Below are 21,628 nucleotides of genomic sequence, written 5' to 3'. Positions count from 1 at the left end.
AGGTGTGCATGTGACAGTTGGGGGCATGGAGGTATGGCGTACAGGAACACTGACGGTAGTGTGAGAATGTAAATGAGCACTAATAATGGGTAGGCACATCAGAGAGAGGAGAGCCGCAGGTAGAAAACAAATGAAGGAGTGTGTGTGTGTTTGTGTGCGTGTAGGAGGAGGAGGATAGTTAGGGTTCAGCCTGACACTGTGTAAAGGACAGTAAAAGCATTGTTACGATCAGATCCCTATACACAGGTTGATAGTGTTAACCGTTTGGCTTCAGAGGCTAATGCCTGCTGTAAGCTGTGAGAAACACAGCAGTGCACCCCGACGCTTCGCCTGCAGTCACACAGACAGACTCAAGACAGGTTGTTGCTCTTGAAGAGAGCGAATTTCTCCATCACTGCAGGAACTTGAAGCGGAACTCACAACAGCCAAGGTCCTTCTGGTCTCATCTCTCTCTTGCTCTCCCTCTCATCCATCCATCACACCCCCTCAGCTCTACATCTCACCTCTCTTACCACCTCCCTTGATCTCTCCTGCAGTTTATTCCTCCGCGCTTTTCTCTGAAAATCTTGCTCCTAAACAGCTGAAGCAAGAGAGAGAAACATAGTGTTGCAGCAAGAGTAAGCAAGGACAGAAGTGGGATGAAACCACAGGTTTAAAAAGTCAACCTTGTTTGGTTTAGTCATTTATTGTTCGCCACTCTGCTTTTGTCACTTTGAGTTATTTCTCTCATCCACTCTCCGTACAGTTGTGGTCCGGTGTTATGCAATGTCCCTGCACTGTTGTACTCACTGTTTTCAAGGTACTGCAATTTTGTGGCGACACAGAACTAAAAGTGAGAACACAATACTTTTTTTTTTGTTCCTGTACTTTTTTCCCTTAACATTACATAAGCAAAAGGTAAAAATATCTGGACCTGTCTTTAGAAGCAGATGGTGTGGTTGTGACATCAGCCTCGTTAAAGGCAGCTATAACGAGGAAGAGCCAAGGGTTGTTGTGAAAAGTACACCGCCTTAAGTTCAGCTTCCACTGCTAACAAGGAGAAGAAATGCTCAGTGTCTGTGTGAAATGTGCTATGAAACAGAACAAAAGTATGTGTGGAAAGACAAAAAAAAATCTTTTAATTCTTTCCGGATAATGCTGCCTGTCTTTGCCCCCCACCTCCTGTTTCTCTGCTTGTATTCTGTCACTCACTGGAATGTGGGCAGATATGGGATAATAGTCAGACTTTCAGATTAATTCTGTTAGCAACTCAGGAGCCAATGTTAACCACGTGGTTATTGTTTTACCCATGAGCCCGTTGTCTTGGAAACGTTGCATAAGAGGGAGTGGGAAATCAGAATGCCCCTTGCTGATTGGGAGACAAGGTGGCAGATCTCTCTTTCTCTCGCCTCGTCTTCCCTTTATCTCCGTCTTGTTTTGCTTCCTTTTTCTTTTTTCCCCCCTCTACTCAGCACCATATGTGTCCAAGCAGCGGCAGTCCAGCTGCACCCCTTGTGGCACATGTTGAATGGAGATTCGTATGCAGCACCTCCCAATGAAGCTGAATGCAATCTAGGGGTCCTCCCACAGGATGTTTTTAGCATCAAATACTTCATTTCCTGCAAGTCGGGGGGATTTTTATGCACACGTTTTTGCTATTTCTGCATCAGCATTATTTCTGCATTGTGATGTACAAGACAACACAAACACAAAAAAAAACAAAATTAGGCACCAGGTGACAATAATTGGAATATGAAGCAGGCAGGCTCTCAGGCGTTCTGCACCGCTGTAGATCTTTTCCAGTTTAATGTTATCGTTCCTGATGCACACAAGCAGGCTTTTCTTTTCTGTTTTCTTTTGTGGGTGTTTTTTCGGTTTATTTGTTTTGTTTTTGTTTGTTTGTTTTTTACTCTACATCTAATCATGTAGGCATTTTGATTAATTTAGACAATCCCTAAGCTTTAATAGCTTATGCTCGCATCATGAAGACTTCTGTTAATTTCTGCTCGAAAATGAAAATTCAAAACATGCCACTTGTATGTTTTCGGGTACATATTTTGGGACTCATGCAGCAAACGTTTCAAGTATGCTACTGAAGCTGACAGAAATCTATCTTAAGACTGGTTAGTAAGCTTCCTGATTGAGCAGAATGGACAAGATTAGAAATGAGAATATAAGAGGGACAGCTCAGGTTGAGGGGTTTGGAGACAAACTTAGAGACGCGAGGATGAGATGGTTTGGACATTTGCAGAGGAGGAATAGTGGGTATACTGGACAAAGGATGCTGAATATGGAGCTGCCAGGGAGGAGAGAAAAGACCACAAAGGAGATTCATTGATGTAGTTGAGGAGGGCATAGAGAGGGATGGCGTGACAGAGGAGGATGCTGGAGATGGCGGCAGATGGCGACTGCTGAAGTTAGCTGTCCAAAGAAGGAGAAGTTAGCAAAGTACGCTTCTCCAAGTAAATGGAAAAATGTAACCTGGTGGTTTAGAAATTAGCTTTGACACAAGAAAAATGTCTTCATCTTTTCCCCTTCTGGTTTCATCAAGCTGCTGGCGTGCACACAGAACCAGAGCTTTACCATGTATGGCGGGGGTGCTTACACTTGTCTCAAAGTAACTATATGAGTGCAAAATTCACATTATATTTTGTTTGTAAGGAAAAATAAGACCTGCCCCTATTGGTAACATTATGGAGACATCTGCATTTCCCCCCTTTTTAACTGATGGTAACAAATGTGCATGTTCTGAATATGAATAAAGATGTCTATGCCTGTGTCTACAGTCACAAACTGTACAGCTATTACAGTTTCTCAACCATGCAGCCCAGTTTCAACTAAATTAAAGTGCCTGTTGGCACAATGATTTATTGCCCAATTGGAAATGTTTGTCCACAGAGCGCTCACACACACACACACACAAACAAACACCTGTAAACACTCTCTCTTACGCACACACGCCACTCTTTGAGTTGTGCTATGTGTCATCCTTGGCTGTGGGAGGCCTTGGCTGGAGTCAGTGAGAATAGCGCTTTGTTGAATCCACTGAGACCACATGTTCCAGACTGCATGGCTTGGCCTTCCATGGCTTCCTTACGAGCAAGGCCGCGCGATGCTCGCATATACGAGGAGGATGAAAGAGAAAAGGAGACCGGGGTTGGGTTGTGTGAAGAAGGACAGCGCGTTAGGGAAGGATGGCCTTGGCTCTGGAGACAGGACAGTTTATCTTCTGTAGCCTCACTGAGTCTGCCTCACTTAAAATGGAGGAAGAAAGATGATCAGATCTGACATTTCAAACTTAATAAAAGCTTTCTTCTTCTTCTTTTTTTTTTGAGGCAGGATTGGAGTTTATCCAAAAAGACTCAAAACACAGCGCTTAGCCCGACATACCTGGATGTAATTAGCGATCTGAACAAATCAGGGCTGCTTTATGTTGCATCTTCTTTGACAGCATAACCTTAAATTCAGTTTCTGGTGCGATTTGCATTTTTTTCGAGCATATAGCAAGCCAAGAAGAGTGCAGGGTGGGCAACCCCTTGTGTAAGGGAGCTGTCTTAATCCATGTGTTTAGCAAGCACCATCTGTTCCTTTTATTCAGATGGGAGTAGAAATATTTGGTTGATTAGGAAAGGATCTGTGAAGGATAGCTGCACCGTTACCACCAGCTACAAGGGACGCACATGCTCGAGTCTATCAACTGGTGTCTTGGAAAGGAAATGAGAGACAGACATACAGACATCAACATGCAAGTGCACAGATAAGTACACGTGCATATGGATGTGAACACGAACAGCACACAGACAGTAAGCATATTGTGTTTACAAAAGTGTAGCAGGCAGAAGCAGGCACACACCAGCTGAGCTGAGCAGATTTTAAGGAGTGTACATACAGTACTGTGCAAAAGTCTTGAACCACCCCCTCATTTCTTTATATTTTGCTTCCAAGGAGCCAGACTTTCTTGTATTTTTTAAAAGTGGTCTTGACCAATAATTCTCCAGGCTTTAAGAAGGACAAATGCTGCTTTTTCACTCATTTTCAGTCCAGTCCTTGTACTTGACCATTTTTATGTTGGGGAAACCTGCAGTCAGCTAAGACTGAAGAAGTCACTTGGATGAGTCATGAAACGTTTCTCCCGCTGAAAATGTGACATCCAGATAAACAGAATCGACTTCATGGGATGTCCTTATCTGGATGATTGAGCGTGAATCAAGACGTTTTCAGGGGATTTTTTTTTTTCTTTGTTTGTTTTCTAGTCGCATAACACATAGCACAAAAAACGCAACTAACTCAAGGGATGAATCAGTGTCTACACATAACTGACATCTTAGCCAAGAACCTGTTTTAAATTGTATTTTTGGACCCTTTGTGACAAGCAGCCTGCTGCAAAAGAATTTAATTCAGTTTCTTAGTTTAACCTAAAAGAAATGCTGGACATGACAGTTTAACGGGCATAAAATTGGATTTTTGGAGCAAAAAAAAGCAAACAAGTTAACCTGACTCAACTCAGGATGGTGTGCAGTGTGCCATTCAAAATTTTAAGGAAACTGGGCGAAGTGAAGAAGAGGTGGCAGGCATAAAAATCTATCTACAGCAGATGAAAAGTGTCTAAAAAATTTTTAGCAAAGACATTGCACAAGACCTGAGAGATCCATCTGGCTCTTCACCTTATCCAGCTGCTGTTCACTGAAGACTCATCAGAAATGTTCACAGTCTTGGGAAGGGAACATCTTGTCAAAATTGATGGAATTATAAAATACAAAAAAAGGATGTGATTGGCAACTGCATCATTTTTCAGCATGACAATAATCCCAAATACACTGCCAACACAGTAAAAGCATAGCTGGATAGAAAAGCACACAATGGACCACTATCAGTCATGTGTTGGCCTCCACAGAGCCTGAAGGTTGAAGACTTTAAGACTACTTAAAAATCTTCAAGACAGCGTTTCTAAGAGAGTTCGGACTATGTTGAAGAATAAAGTGGTCTTTTCAAATACTGACTTTCAAGCTCACTAGAATTGTGCAAACTCTAATATTGCTGTTTATGTTGAAACACTGAAAGTGCTATTGTAGGACTGGAGTAGAGGCTTCTTTAAAAGGCTGTAAGCAAAATCAGCCAAACAGCAAACCATGATGTATGTTAGTTTTTCACAACACCGTATTTATGTGCCTTCTGTTTCTAGGCGCAGATCTTGGTGGCCTGATGGATCTGGAGTCTCTGTACCGTGGTGTGGAGCAGAGCATCAACCACACGCGGGCAGGGCGAATGCGCAGACAGACCTCTGACAGAGCCTACAACATCGAGGTGCTGCTGGGCGTAGACGACTCAGTGGTCCAGTTTCACGGGAAGGAGCATGTTCAAAAGTACCTTCTCACACTTATGAACATTGTAAGTCGATAGCTAACAAAGGGGTAAGCACACTAACAAAAGCAGACAGACAGAGGAGTGAATGAATATATGTCAGGTAAAATGATGCATGATTGAATTAGGCATTTCCCACATAAACGAACATCATCTGGGGTTAATTAAAGGACTGAAATCGGACATATTTCAAGCGTCACATACAGAGATTTCCAGATGCCCCAAAATGAAATCATCAAATGGGGAAATTGTTTCATTTGAGCTGAATAGAAAGTAAGTCACACAGAGGTCAAAGAAAACGGGTAGCACACACCCACCGACTGAATGGGATTCAATTCCCTTCCTACATGTTCTCATCCAGCAATCAGCCGCGGGTAATCCTGTCTTCTCTATCTGAATATGATGAGATTTCATTTGTGCATGAGTGTGTGTGTGTAAGGTGAGCCCTCTCTGCTGAAGGAGCTCCTACATATCGTTTCATCAGGCTTTGTGTCATGTCATCACTCATTGTGAGTGTGTGTGTGCATAAGAGAGAAAAAGAAATAGAGAGAGAGAGAGAGAAAAGGAGAAAGAGAGATGCAAAAACAGCAGGTAGCATGCTTCAGGCCACAACAACACTTAGCATTTACACACCCAGGTGTTGTTACGTGTGTGTGTGTGTGTGTTTGTGTGCACATGTTTTTGTGTGTTGGTCCGACACTGAACACACTGCAGACTTTAATCTTTGCAAATGAAACCTGCGTTGAGCGTGCCGTTTGCATGCATTCGTAGATGTGCGTGCGTGCGCATCTGTTTTCTGTGTGCGCTCCTGTTTGCTTTTTGTTTTACCGCGACCCACCGCGCAAGGAACCAATCTCCGACTGTTATGCAGGTGCAACAAATCCTTCCACACCTCTTTGTCTAAGTTCAGCGCTTGAGAAAGAACAAGTGCCGCTGTGCTCTCTGCCTCCCCTTTTAGATATTTGTTAGACAATATAGGAGAAGGGAATGCGCAGCCCTGTCACAGCCCCCCTCTCATCTGTGGGGTAGAGAGAGAGAAACAGAGGGAGAAGGAGTATTTTAAACAGCGCATTCAGAATAAATTACTGACAGCCAGATAAACAGAAATAAATAAATAAGGTTTTGCCTCCCACGCGTGGCATCTGGGCGACTTTCTTGTTGAAAGTTTGCTTTGCTCACTTCAGGATGGGTGTGCTCTGTCTGATTCTCCCTCTCTCTTTCTTGCTTTCTCTATTTTTCCTTCCTCGCACTCTCCCAGGTTCCCAGCAGTGTTGCTCCTTGGTTTACTCCTCCCTGACTTGGGTAGTTTATGGCAAAAAATCCTCAATGGTGTGGGGGGAAAAAATCTCAGTATGATAGGAGTGAAAGCACGGGTTTATTGGAAGACATACTGGAGGTAAATTTATGATAAGCAGAGATATGTAGAGGATACTTCTTGCCAGAAATGCTAACTAATGGTAATTATAAGTAGGATTCGGAGTTATTGCATTAGTGTAGTGCTTAATACTGAGCAGTTAGTAAAAACAACTTGATGAGAGTTTTCATAAATTAATATTAGCTCCATATTGTCTTTATATTCGAGCTAAAACAGAGGCTGAAACTAAGAGCTGCTTTGAAACTATGCAAACCTCTACTTTCCTTAAACACGTGTTCGCTTTAAAACATACAGTTCACCCAACAAAAGACATTTATTCACAACATCTGTTGTACAGCCACCTTTAAACGATAAGCAGCTCGCTTGTGTTTTAGTGCAAGAGGCTATTGTTTAAAATAACAGCGTTTTCTTTCTTTATTTTCTCTTAATTTTTTCTTTCTTTTTCCGTAGGAACTCATTTAAATTTTAGGCGGTGGACTTCAAGTTCATAAAATCTGAATTGTTAGTTTTTAGTGTGAAGATACACTGCACGTTTCAGGAGACAATGCCCTGGTCATAAGAACAGGTGTCTTAACAACAAAACGGTCGTCAATTCGAGTCAAGCAGACCCTCTCATTCTTACAGATGCACAATCTAAAATGCTGGCAACACTGTGCCCAAGCATGAAACCTGAGTGCTTTCTCGACATCTCGGTATTAAATAATCGAGAATGCTATGCAAGAGTGCTTTTCTTCAGTTGAGGTTTTGCAAACATGTGACCTAACCATGTGCTGTTAACTTGTCTGCCATTTTGAAGGTTTGATGGCGATGGCAACAGTGTAGGGTCATGTGGCTAAAGCCTCAGTCACATAGGCCTAGAGATTGGTCTGCAACCATCTGAAAACCACCAGTTGAGAGAGAAAAATGAGTATTCTATGACCGGTTGTGATTGCTGGAGGTTGATGGTCACTGGCAAAATGCTTGGTAAAGTCCCAGTCACGCAGGCCTACAGACCAGTTAGTGATCCAGTGGGAACGACGTGTTACCAGGTGGTATTCCCCAACTAGTTGCTAGTATATTGCTGCATTTGCAGTTTAAATGGAAGTGGTGGACAAACATTGGTGCAGCTGCTCTCTGACTTATAAAGAAACCCTGAAAAGTGCAACGCAAACCAGAAATGGAAGGCTTGCCTTCAAAATAAAAGTTGGGATTTTGGCTATATGTCAGGCAAACCTTCTCCATTTTCATTTGCAACCAATGGCTAGTAGTTATATTTGTGGGCTAGCAAGTATTTGCAGACAAACAGAAAGACCTACAGGGAACTGCAGCAGTCTGTTAGCAACCAAAGCAGTCAATAGGAGCAGCACGTTCTTTGCAACCAGTTTCAATCAACCACAGCCAACAATGTCCAAAAACCACTGCCAACCAGTCAGGGAATACATGTGTTACCCTCATCACATGAGAAACCTCAACGCAGATATCCAGTTTTGTGAGCAAGAGGGGGAGAGCAGTTGAGTTGCTCCTTTCACAAGAGTACGGGGTAAAACAGATCAAAACTGAAAAACTCCAGCACATCAAGCCTAGAACACTAATTTGAGTGCTGGTCAGCAAGAGGACAGTCACACACAAGCACAGTGGAAGGCAACCACGCCTAGTGTGAGCATGATCTCAAAGACCAATTTGTGGGATTCTGTGGCATCTAGCAGCAACTTAGCACATACCCCTTACTCCCTCAAACCTTTCTGAGATCTTCTTTGACCCAGTGCTTGGTTTGTCTGTTTAAATGTATCATTTAAAGCTAAAAGAATAAACATTAACTTATAGTGGTTATACAGGACACTAATTAAAACAAAATTATGTATAGACTACTATACTGCAATATCAATTTCTACTGAGAGATCCTCCTAAATCTTACACATTCCTCAGTTAGGTAAAGGTTAAGCAACTAAAATTTTGAAACATCTATGAAATTCACCCAATCATTGCCGCCTAGAAAAACACACACATTACTTTTAAAAGTGTAACACAAGTATATGTTTTACCAGGACATGTGGATGGTTTTACAGATGCAATACAACTCTGTAAGAACTTGCAGCTGCTGGCTTACACTTTGGAAATGATTTCTTCTTATTACTGTATCAATCACTCGCAGATATCTAAAACCTGCTAGATGCTCGAATGCAATATAATGCTTCACATTTGTTGCCAGTACGGCTGATACTGACTTTTTTTGTTCATTTTGGATGGTATAAAAATATGAGATTCTGAAGCGATATGCTCATTAAAGCCTTCAAACGTTCATATAGACTTTTGCATGCATGTATGCGTGAATGAATACATGTATGATGGACATTAGACTATACTGCAAGCCCAGAGGACTTCGAAGCATTCCCACAGAAAACTGCTAAGTCCTGTTTAAAAGTTCAACAAGAGTGTCAGAATGTGTTTGTCTGTGAGTGTGTCTGCTGAGTTAAATGTGTGTCTTGCTAATCCGGTTCTGCTTCCCACTCCTTTCCCATGTGTTTTCCTGCCATTTTTTATTGTGTTATCGGAATAAGTATAAGTAAGGTAAGAAAGAAGAAAATAGTACAAAAAAGAGAAAAAGAAACAAAATCAGACAGAGGTGTAAATCCTCTTTTCTATCTGTTATAAAAATAGGTGTTTGCAATGTGTTAATTTGGAAATGGATTAAAAGGGTGGTATGGTTGTGCAGTGGTTAGCACTATCGTTTCACACAGGTTTCACACATTTAACCCTTTCAGGCTCAAATTAAGTTTTTGTTGCTAATGCACAAAAGAATACCTGCAGTGGTACTTCTGAGTAAAAAAACTCATAAAATATGTATGTGGGGTAATCAGGTTGTTAGCTTTTAACTGTTGCAAATCTGCAATGCCTGCCTTGAGAGGGTTAACACAAGGAAGGTTCTAGGTGTCCACAGACATGCCTGAGGGTTAACTGGTAATTCTAAATTGGTCTTACATGTGGAGTCTAGTCTCTCTGTGTTAGCTGTGATAGTCTTGCACCCTTTTCATCCTCTATACATTAAAAAAATTACGAGAATGGATGAATAAATAGTTGAATGGATGGGTTATGGCCAAATGTTGAAAGCCGGGAACTGCTTTGCCTTTGTTATTTAGTAAAAGTATCAAGAGTCTGTTATTTGTTTGTATTTGTATCAAAACTATAGCTGAGGACCATTTTTTGTATCAACCCACCCATACATTGCTTTTTGTGGGACAAACAGTGAGTGTAGTGAGGAATATTCACCTCCTGCACCTCCACCCACCAGTCTGTCAAGCTAATCAAGTTTGCAGATGACACCACCGTTATTGGGCTCATCTCTGACGGGGATGAGTCTGCCTACAGGAGGGAGGTTGAACGTCTGGTGTCCTGGTGCAGCCACAACAACCTGGTGCTGAATGCCCAGAAGACGGTGGAGATTATTGTGGACTTCAGGAAGCACACAGCCCCACTCCCCCCCATCATCCTGACTGACACCCCCATCACCTCTGTGGACTCATTCCGCTTCCTGGGTACCACCATCACCCAGGACCTGAAGTGGGAGCCCACCATCACCTCCGTCATCAAGAAAGCCCAGCAGAGGATGTACTTCCTGAGGCAGCTGAAGAAATTCAACCTGCCAACACGGACGATGATGCAGTTCTACACTGCAATCATCGAGTCCATCCTCACCTCCTCCATCACTGTGTGGTACGCTGGAGCCACTATCAGGGACAAACAGAGACTGCAGCGTGTTGTGCGCTCTGCTGAGAAGGTGATTGGCTGCAGACTCCCATCTCTGCAGGACCTGTACACCTCCAGGACATTGCGGCATGCAGCTCGGATCTCAGCTGACCCTTCTCACCCTGGACACAGTCTGTTTGACCTGCTCCCCTCAGGCAGGAGGCTCCGGTCCATTCGCACCAGAACCTCTCGCCATAAGAACAGTTTCTTCCCCTCTGCTGTTGGACACATGAACAATAACCATATGACTGTTCCCACCAATAACACATGACCCTACGCTGTGTCACTGCATCATTCCATGTTTGGCACTGATCACCACCTGCACTCATGCACATATCTTTCTACGTAGCACTTTTAATTCTTATTCCTACTTTTCTTTTTTCATGTCTATTTAAGTGCTATTTATGACACTATGTTTGCACTGAAGCACCGCAGCAATTTCCTAATGTTGTAAACCTGCTCAACATTTGGCAATAAACCCATTTCTGATTTCTGATTCAGTTCCAGAATAGGTCCAGGGAACAAGTGAGTGTAAAAGTAGGCAGATGGGGTAGAGGGCTCAGATAAGGACACTGAGGGTAACAGTTGTAACAGTGAGGACGATGCACAGACAAGACTTAAATAGGGCATTGGACGTTAAACATTCCCAATACTGACTGCAGAACTACAGTATGAGGGTACACATGTCTGTGAAGGTTCTCAGTCATCCAGGTCATTGTAGTCTAAGGAGCTTGGAAAGAAGTCCAGACGCTTTTCTTTCCAAGCTCCTTAGAGTACACATGGCTAGCTTCTCTAGCACAGACTGTGGTGTAGCTTTCACTCCAGTGCTTTGTTCGACAGTGCATATCATCAACCATGCAGCACTTCAAGTCTTCAAGGTAGTACATCCGCTAATCATAAATAATGACAGTCAGAGCGGTGAATCAATGAGCTTATTGCAATATTAAGCAATTACTTAATATCACAATGAATGTGTTGTGCTGTGGCACTGGTACGGTAATCTTCTTGCGGCAGTGGTGATACACTTTGTTGCCAACGGTGATTTGTCTATATGCCTTTTCCTCTCACCCATTAAGGGAGACCTTTGCAGAGGTGCTACAAAGTCTTAATTACACTCTCCAAAATAGTCTGCTAATGGAGGTGCGTATGTGTGTGTGTGCAAACATGCATGTGCATATATAATTTTGATGAGGCACGCTGATGCTGATGCGCGTTTCGTCTACAGTTTTATGCCTCCACTATGATAAAGATCCTGTCTATAAGAGCTGTCTGGAAAGTGGTGCAGATCTTTCACTTTTGTCTTTACCAAAGCTCCTAGAGGCAGTGAAAACTCATATTAATAGGTGGCAGGAAGAGCTGGGAAAGGAGATGTAGTCCAGGTAATAATAGACACCTTGTTAGCGAGAAGTGTCACAAATGTGTAAGGAGCATTGTGAGACTGAGAACTCAAATCCTGGGTTTCAGTTTTTAAATATTCCCATGTGTGTCGATGAAAAAAGATGTAGCGAAGCTGTCTAAAGCCTTATCTAATTTATGTAGCACTTCAGCCAAATTTTATTTGATGACTCAGTTCTGTCTCATCAGCAGCTGAGAATGTTTTTAAGGCATATTTCCAAAATGTATCTCTGTAAAATCGTACCGGCTAATAAATGAAATCCATTTTCCAAGATGAGCTTCTTTAAACACATGAAATTCGAGTACGAAGCACTGCAAAAATACTGGCTGAAATGTATTGAAGTCCTTATGAAGGCATTCGTAGTCTGTCATTGTAACACTAAATGCAGGTGTGAACCTGTGAATGAGGTGACAGCAGTTGAACAAACATGCAAGTTAGGGTTAGGGTTAAGTTTTGGTTTTGTTTTACATGAGTTGTTTGTACACATAAATAAAACTGGCCTATATTCCCAATTATGATGAGCACAAACAAACAAATCAACACAATTAATTTGAATTTGAAATATGTACTGCTGTAATTTTTGATGATTAAGTTTGGTCATGCCTTCACACTTATTCTTGTGCTCCTTCTTTCATTTTAGTGTCATCTCTCGCTGCAGTAAATATGTGATAGTGATGACTTTGTGCATTGTTGACCTCTGAGCCTGTAGTAGTTAATACACAAGCTGTCTTGGATTTGCATGTATAGGCTTGGTTATAAGGAATGACACCTAGTATGGCCCTTTCAGAATGTCAGAAGATAGCGAGCGGCACAGGGACCGTGCGTGTGAGTGGATAAGCGTATCTCGGCAAATATGTGGGAGTGTTTTGGATTACGGTCTGCTGTGCCATATCTGTCCTCCAGCCTTTACCATCTGTGAGATAAGTGTGTAAGAAGACACATAAAGCCAAAGTTGGCACCGAAAGGACACTACACTGCCCCTGTGCATGTGTGCATGCATGTCTCATTAGAGCATCAGGGTCGCCTGGAAGTCAACTTCCCCTAATTGGCATAACAGTTGTCAAGGAAACAGGCTGGAGATCAGGCCCAGGGAAAAGTGACCAAAGTGTTTATGTCCATCTTAAACAAACACAGCGCACAACCTGCAGAGTACATATGTCACCCCCAGGCATATGCTTCAACCTGCAAAGATAACAAGGGACTGACACATATATTCTCAAATGAGCAGAATTACCAGTAAGTAAACACACACAGGAAAACAGAAAGGAGGAAAGATGAAAACTGCAATGGCACACATTTAGTCTCTCTGTGTCACCCTCTCTCTCACACAAACACACACACACACTCACACACCATCTGAGACTGGGTTAAGCAGAGACAACAACAAACCTGTGTAGTGTAACTGTACTCAAGGTCGCCCGAAGAGAACTTTTCCTCGTCTTCCCACTGTGTCCCACATTGCATCCTTTCCATCTATTCAGAATCCAGCAATAAATAGAGAGAGAATTTACTTACACGTTAGTATTATTGAAATCGGATGCTATTTTGTACTTAAATTAGACCTTATACCATCATTACATTTGTCTGGTAGAACACATTTACAGCATACGATGCCTTGTTTTGAATTAAACAACGCATCACCTTATAATGGTGAGAGATTTAGCTCAAGTTGTTGTGCTGTTTTTCATATTGAAGCATGTTCTGTTCCTTCTGTTACTTACCTTTAGTCTTAATTCAGTATTTTCCCATATTGTCACTCTGGTTCCACTATTTCCTTGGCTGAATAATCTGGGTACTAAGTCTAACACAGAGTAAATCATGCCGACTGGTTTAGCTGAAGGATAAATGTAATTATATCACGATAAACATCCTGAGATGTATCACTTTATTTTAAAGCCGGAAACTGAAGGGAATAATTATGGAAATGCATATGGAAATGCTTGGAAATGCATCAAGATAATCTTACATAACCAAAGTAACTTTTAACAGTAACAGAATTGACTCACATAGTTTCAAAGTACAAGAACTGCTGCTTGCTAGCCATGTTTCCCACACACACGACATGCTAGTGATGCTAGCGTAAGTCTATGGCATTTTATATTGTGGCTGTTAGCTTAATGGCTAGCTGACTTTTCTGTTCCACAACTCCTAAAAGTATACTGTTTCACTCACCACTGAGCACGTTCTGGACAACAAACAATACAGAACAATAGGGATGGGTATTGATAAGATTTTCACGATTCCGATTCCATTTTTGATTCTGTTTAACGATTCGATTCTTTATCGATTCTTATTTTTTAAAAAGGAGAACACTAATTAGCTTAGAACTTTGTTTTATATCTTCTCTTTGAACAAGAAAAAAAATTGTAAATGTAAAATAATAAAATAAATATTCTTCTGTAGCAATAACAAAGTATAACATAAATTATTCTGTAGCAATTACACAAGAATATCCAGTAATGTCCCTGCCTACAATTAAACACATTCACTTACTGAAAATTGGGGGCATCTGCTGTGGCAAATGGGTGCAAGCCTTTTACCGCAAACTTGGCCTGAAAGGAGACGCTACCGGTAGACTGCAGCGAGAACTGCCATCATCTGAGCCAGCCAGGGAATAGTTTGCAAAAATGCCAAACAATTCCAAGGAATTGAAACAGTGGGAACCGGTTCTCAAAATGAACCGGATTTCGATACCCATCCCTACAGCACAATCACTTTTAGCCTCAACACATGTGCTCGACTCACACAAATGGCGCAGATATCTAAGAATGATGTTCAGCTTTGAAAAGCATGTTGGCTCACCTATGCTTGCTTGTTTTCAATGATCTGCAGAGCAATGCCCATTTTAAATATATTGTAATTTAATGTGAAATAGAGATAGATAGTTATACATGCATTTATTTCGTCAAGACTTTATTATTATTATTCATTGTATCTTTTCTTGAGCAAATCATCCCTGGATTGCTTACAACTGAATCCTAATGCTGCTATGAGGCTTATCACCAGGTCCCCTAAAAGTTCCATATAATACTCATTCTGTATTCCTTACTGCCATAAAGTTTAGGGTTCAATTTAAACTTTTGGTGATCAATTTCACATCCTTCCACAGTCAGGTGCTTCGATATATAGATAAGGTAATACATCAATACGTAACGTCTAGATCTCTGAGGTTTTCTGATCAGTCCTTGTTGGCTGTACCTAGATCTAGGTTTAAAACAAAAGGCGACTGTAAGATTCCGGCCATCAAGCTGACCTAAGATCTGTGGACACTTTTGATATCTTTAAAAAGAAACTTAAGATCCACTTGTGCAGACTAGCCTTTATTTATTTTTTATATTTTTTTTTATTGAATCTTTATTTTGAACATGTTGAAAAAGTATTAAAAAAAATAGAATTAAAAGAGACAAATGAACAAAGCAAACAAAAGTGTATCTTGTTCAGTATTGAAAAGCACTTTGTGACTTTTGTTCTTGAAAAGCTCTCTCTCTATATAAACCTTAGTTACTTATGTATTTTTGATGCTGTAACATGAACACAGTGGTGACTGCAGTGGGGCAGCAGTAGGGACTCATAGAAAAACAACACAGGTCATCTAATTTATGTATCTCTCAGTTAACCAAAAATGTTTATTTGAATTATTAGAACATCAAACATTAGTTTTTACTATTTTTCTAGCTGGGCTACACTCTGTTGGGGGTCTTGCTACTTTACTAGTGAAAGCCAATTTTTGCTGGTAGGTGAATTCACAAAATACACATCCAGCACTTTTAGTAGTGCTCAGTCCCCTATGATCAAATCACCAAGTATTACCTTCTTGTCTATAAGCAATGCTCTGTCTCCATTCCCACTTAAAGGTCAAACAAAAATTTGCAGTCAGTTTCTCAGATTAATTACAGCCTGCATTATTTTCACTTACCACCGATGCTTTCAACATGTGATTTTCTTCATGCAAAATACTTCTTGCACTGAAAGCTGCTGATGTTACCATAATAACATTTCCCTCCATTAGAAAGTTACTTCAGACTGCTGGCAGCTAACAGATGTCCCAGATGACATAAATGCAACAGTGAAAGCCAAACATGACTTTATTTTGAGGTTTCAGAACATGTTGTAAAGCGCTTACTGCTTTAGGTAGCAGACATGCTTGTGCTTTGACGTGATGAAGTAAATAAATTCCAGACAGTTTGTGGATAACAAGTTGCTAGTCAGACTTCAAGAATGAGGCCGCTGGATTTTTCCGAACAAGATGCTGGAATTTCCAACTTTACTCTCCATATGTAAAAAAAAAAGCATTAGCTCACTCATGGATTCTCCTTCTTTTTTTCCCTTAAAAAGATAAAAAAATCTTCTCACACAACTCTACGTAAAAATGCTTTCCAAGCTTTTCCTCTTTTCTTCCCTTAAACCTTTGCTGCTTCTCCCCTCTACGCTCAGCTTCTGGTCTTCTTTCCGTCTGCCTCACTGTCTCTATTCATAGCATTCCTTAACTCTTTCACATAGCTTTCGCTCGCTGGATGTGTCTACAGTTTTGTTCCTAGTCTCTCTCTCTTTCCGTCTGTGTGTGTGTGTGTGTGTGTGTGTGTGTGTGCGTGCGTGCGTGCATTTGTGTGTGTTTCTCCTTCTCCACAGCATGTCCATCAGCCATCTCATTATGGCTGTCTGTTTTTACATCCCTTTGCCTCATTAGGCACCACGCACAGCCACTGAGGACAGCAGGTCTCAACTCCAGTGCCAATTTACCTCTCTCTCGGTGGCTTTGTGTATGTGTGTGTGTGAGAGAGAGAGACAGAAGAGAGCTTTCTGCATCTACTTTGCCACAGATTACCTTGTTTTCTTGTATTATGGCTCTTCCCATCCTTTGCATCTTTCTCATCTGTCGTCCATCCATGGTCATGGGATACTGAGTTCCCTAACCAGCCTCTACATGCTTTACCCATCCCTTCTAAATTTCGACTCACTCTCCTCTATCTTTTTGTTGAGCTCCTGTTATAAAAAGTCATATCTTTATTAGTTATTTATTTATTTTGTTTGTTTCACTCTTTAGTTAATAAATATATCCTTTTTACAACTTTCTAATGAAGCACTTTTTATATCAGCTTTGTAATCTATAATTACCCATCCATCCGAGTGTGAGCTGGAGCCTATCCCATCTGTCACAGGGCAAGAGGCGGGATACACCCAGAGTCGTAGGTCTATTGTAGTCCCAACATAAAAAGACATAGACCCATTCATGGTCACATTCACACCATAGCCTAACATGCATGTCTTTGTGGGTGAAAGCTGGAGAGTCTGGAAAGAAACCACAGAGAAAGAGGGAGACTGTACAAACCCCAGAGTAGGTTTAAACTAAAAACCCTCTTGTTGTGTGCCATCATTGAGGACCACTATAACACTGTGCTGTCACATAATTGTCACTTGTAGCTTATGACTTGTAGGTCATAGGAGACTTCATAAATTAATTAAGACTGCATAAGAACATAAGCATGTGTAGCGGTTAAAAACAACAGATTTTAGGCGTTAATTCTCTTTCACTTACTTCTACTTTTCCAAAATATCTACAGGTCATCTAGATCAAAACCCTGTTATAAAGCAGAAGGTAAAAATACAGTGGCTTGCAAAAGTATTCGGTCCCCTTGAACTTTTCCACATTTTGTCACATTACCCCCACAAACATGAATCATTTTATTGGAATTCCACGTGAAAGACCAACACAGTGGTGTACACGTGAGAAGTGGAACGAAAATCATACATGGTTCCAAACATTTTTTACAAATAAATAACTGCAAAGTGGGGTGTGCGTAATTATTCAGCCCCCTGAGTCAATACTTTGTAGAACCACCTTTTGCTGCAATTGGAATCATGTATGTTTTTCGTTCCACTTCTCACGTGTACACCACTTTGTGTTGGTCTTTCACGTGGAATTCCAATAAAATTGTTCATGTTTGTGGCTGTAATGTGACAAAATGTGGAAAAGTTCAGGGGGGCCGAATACTTTTGCAAGCCACTGTATGCTCTTTGGAGGCACAAACCACTTTCCAAATGTAAGTAAAATGTAAATAACGCAGAACTGATGTCTGCAGCATGTTTAGAAAAATTGGGGCATGGGCAGCAAAATACCTGGTGGAACATCTCACAACTATTTAGCAACTTGATGGGTTAAAAGAGAGATAGAGAGGCAGAGAGTCTTCCCATCCCAGAGAGGGAGAGTCTTGCAAATTAAGGATGATGAGGGCTTCACTGCTGTGTGAAACATGGCATTTATATGTAATTTTGCTTTTGTACACCACCACAGCGGACTTTAAAGTAAAACAGTCAAGATGTGATTAAAGTGTAGAGTGTAAAGTGTAGATTTCAGCATCTTGCTTATTTCAGCAAAATAGTGCTAAACCTCAATCTGTAGGCAGCATAATAGTACAACAATCTGCCTTATGGTAAAATGGACCAAAAGAAAACTTAACTTTTATCAGTTTCTTGGTTTGACATAAACACTGCAGTGTAAAAAGTGCTACCTACCTCCTGGTAGACAGACTAATTTGAGAATCCTACATTGCCACGTGCCCAAGTTATCCCATGCACAACTTTACCTTCAAGTCAAGGTCACTGAGATTGGAACTTGTCCGAGATTTTTAGTAGATGCATCTATAATATCGATTTAAAGCTCCCTACGTCATCCCGTTCTCGAGTTATCACGTTCACAAACGTAGGTGTAAGTGCTGCCCGTCTGCCCGGCAATGTATCAACAATACCCCATCAGCCTTTTACAGATGAAGGGTAAAAAAGCAGCAGTGGGACAGATCATTACTAATAATAGCATCCAAAACAGCTTCACATGAGTTCCAGTGAACATGGCTGTAGCTGGGAGAGAGCACCTTGAGGGACGCTTCCTGTGAAGATGCCATATTTCGAGATGTCGCTATAGAATAAAGTTTTCTGCCTTTGGGGAGCCAACCGACAGCCAGGTGGCCAGTGCAGCTGCGCATCTTAGCCGTTCGCAAGCAGCTTGAAGTGTATTGAAAGTGTAACAGGAAATAATTTTTATCCGAAATACGATTATTGCTCACTCTTACTTCCTTTATTAGTTAGACTAGTGCAATCCTCGATTAAAGCATGCATGTTCTGAATGGACCAATCGTGGATTGCAGGTATGCATAGCTGTTTTTACACACAGCCTCCAGAAAACGGTGGAAGAATCAGGTTGGAAAATTCTCTGAAGTTGTTCTTTTTTTCACATGTAACACACAGTAGAAGCTCGCAGTCCACATTTAGTCTACATTCGCATTACTGGAAATACCCTGGGATAGGAGAGGAAGCCGTATAGAGCGAGCACAAGGCAGGGCACATGATGCCATCTCATTTGCTGTTATTTCACCACCTGTGCTATTCTCAGATGTGCAACATACAGTATGGATGTTGCACAAAGGAGTTAGGAAGTTATCTACTGTTTAATGTCTGATTTGTGTTTTCACATATAGCTTTGTTTTATAAAGACAAGTATTGGGCTTCAGGTCATGTGTACATAAATATGCATTACTGTTTTGAAAAGAGGGGAATCACCTGTGAGGAGACGCTCACTGAATGAAGATGTTTTATATTTTGCAAATGCAATAATTCGAAGCATTTTTCTTATTACAAGCCTCATTCACCCATTCACATTGTGACAATCTGATGGATGTCCTAGTGGACACTTGGGGTACTGTGTCCAAGGATCCTTTGGATACTGTTGCCCCAGGATAACTCGACATGCACATTAAAGAATTGAAGTACCGACCTTCTAATTGGTGGACATCCCACTTGACCTTCTGTGTTAGTACCAAACTCATACAAATATAAGCTCACAGTTGGGAATCCAGCACAGCCGTAGGGATGCATTCACTGAACCGAGTGAGTGTATCCCAAAGCATCAACACCTTTAAAACTGTTGTGACTGTTCAGTGACACCCTGACAATTCTTACCAAGACAGCAAATAAGCATTTTGATGAAAATGTTAACTTGTTTGAAACTTTGAAAAATTGTTAAAATTTTCAACCGCAGACAAATTATTTTACAATTAACCAAGTTCTTTGTTACACCTCAGAGTTTGTTTAGGTTATATTAAAGTGTTCTATAAAGGGTTGATTTCTTCTACTGACGCTGTTTTTTCCCTTGTGTTTCGGTGTATGATTCCAGGTGAATGACATCTACCATGACAGTTCTTTAGGAGCAAAAATCAATGTGGTTCTGGTGCGGATTATCATGCTGGGCTACGGCAAGGTAAGACCTGAAACTACACGAGTTCTGCTGAAAAACCAACTGGGATGCAGTTCCTGGAAAGTGAACGCCTCGTCTCTCTATTTTGCTACAGTCGCTTTAAGTACCTATAGAAAGCATGGCAAAGTCATACATACAGTGTCATAAACAAACACACAGACACACCCACATACTCATCAGCACACGCTGATGCCCAGAGCCTGTTATTCCAGTGGACTGAGCAAAAGAGGAACTAAAAGCATTCAGCATCCCAAGGGAGTGTTTTCAAGTTGCACGCCTTCACAGTTCAGCACCAAAGCACATACAGAAGCTCTTCCCGTTATGCAATCAGCCTTCTTCCCAGTGGGTTGCAGCACAGAATCATGGGAAGTCCAGGCAAAGGTAAACAATCAATGATAGCCCTCCCTCATTCATAAAGAGAGAGAGACTGGACAATGGGTGGCGGGGTGGGGTGGGGGCATCCTTTTCTTCTTGACTGTAACACTATCTGCACATCTGTGCTGAAAAGAGGAAGAGAGAAAAAGTGGAAGAGAGGAAAAAGAGCGATAAAGCAAGACATGGCAGAAATGGAGTAGGGCAGGGATTACCACAACAGATGATACAAGTGATTTTATTGCTGGATAGGTGCTCTGTGATATACTTACGCTGCTGTAGCCTTATCTCTTCCTCTCTTCTCTCTACATGTCCACAGTCCCAGTAGAACTCTGGAAACACACACTCGCACACGCACGAGCGCCACACACGCGTGCAAACACACACACACCGCACTACATTGGTCATTCTGGGCCAGCCCCTATGCAGCTTCAGCCAAAGCTCCGGCTGTCCATCATTCCCAATTACCGTGGCAACAGAGCTGCACCCAGACAGCCTGCAGATTGGCTGTGTGACCCTGAATGCGGGCGCACTCACACTCCCACACTTCACACACTCCAACACAACATTTACACACGACACACCATTGCAAACACATTTTGAAAGATCATTAAAAATACCCCCAAAACACACTCACGAGCAACTGATGAACATGACGAACCACATAGGTGTACCGTGCGTTGTCTAACGGGGCGTTTACGCAGCGTGCAGGCTTCACACTTCATCATGTGTACAGAGGCAGGCCATATGTCTTCAGTGCAACTCACTCACACCGCGCGCGCGCTCTCTCAGCTGTGCATTGTGCATGCGTGAAAACAGAGAGCGAATGTAGAAAAGAGGCAAAGGCAGACATGGAAAGCTTCGAAGGGGGCGGGGTGTAGATAAGCAGAGATCCTAATGAGAAAGAGCGTGTGAGGTGAAGGTGAGTGGAAGCAACTGCAAGCATCTGGATGTTTGTGTGGGTGTTGGCATTATGCAAGTAACTGTAAGTAAATATTTTGTAATTGGGCATGTTTTGACTACTAGTGCATAGCTCGTTAACAGGCTGCTTTTGTTCTAGTTCATGTTCATGACTGAAATTATCAATTCAGAGTTCATTTATTATTTTGTAAGTACTGTCCTTCCCCCTGAGTGTATGTGTGTGTGTGTGTGTGTGTGTGTGTGTGTGTGTGTG

General features: G+C 41.6%; 1 protein-coding gene across 1 annotated transcript in view; it reads left to right on the top strand.

Annotated features, from left to right (window-relative positions):
• LOC102212453 (A disintegrin and metalloproteinase with thrombospondin motifs 2-like) overlaps window positions 1-21,628 on the top strand; it is a 136,011-nt gene that overhangs the window by 94,194 nt on the left and 20,189 nt on the right. The window contains exons 4-5 of the mRNA XM_013908766.1: window positions 5,162-5,367; window positions 20,002-20,085. Coding sequence (XP_013764220.1) covers window positions 5,162-5,367; window positions 20,002-20,085 — 290 coding nt within the window. The remainder of the gene's footprint in view (window positions 1-5,161; window positions 5,368-20,001; window positions 20,086-21,628) is intronic.

Source organism: Pundamilia nyererei, unplaced genomic scaffold (genome assembly GCF_000239375.1).
Source record: "Pundamilia nyererei isolate P.nyererei 1_Seehausen unplaced genomic scaffold, PunNye1.0 scaffold00001, whole genome shotgun sequence".
Lineage (NCBI taxonomy): Eukaryota > Metazoa > Chordata > Actinopteri > Cichliformes > Cichlidae > Pundamilia > Pundamilia nyererei.
The sequence above is the reverse complement of the archived record's forward strand: the minus strand, read 5'-3'. Positions and strand labels throughout refer to the sequence as shown.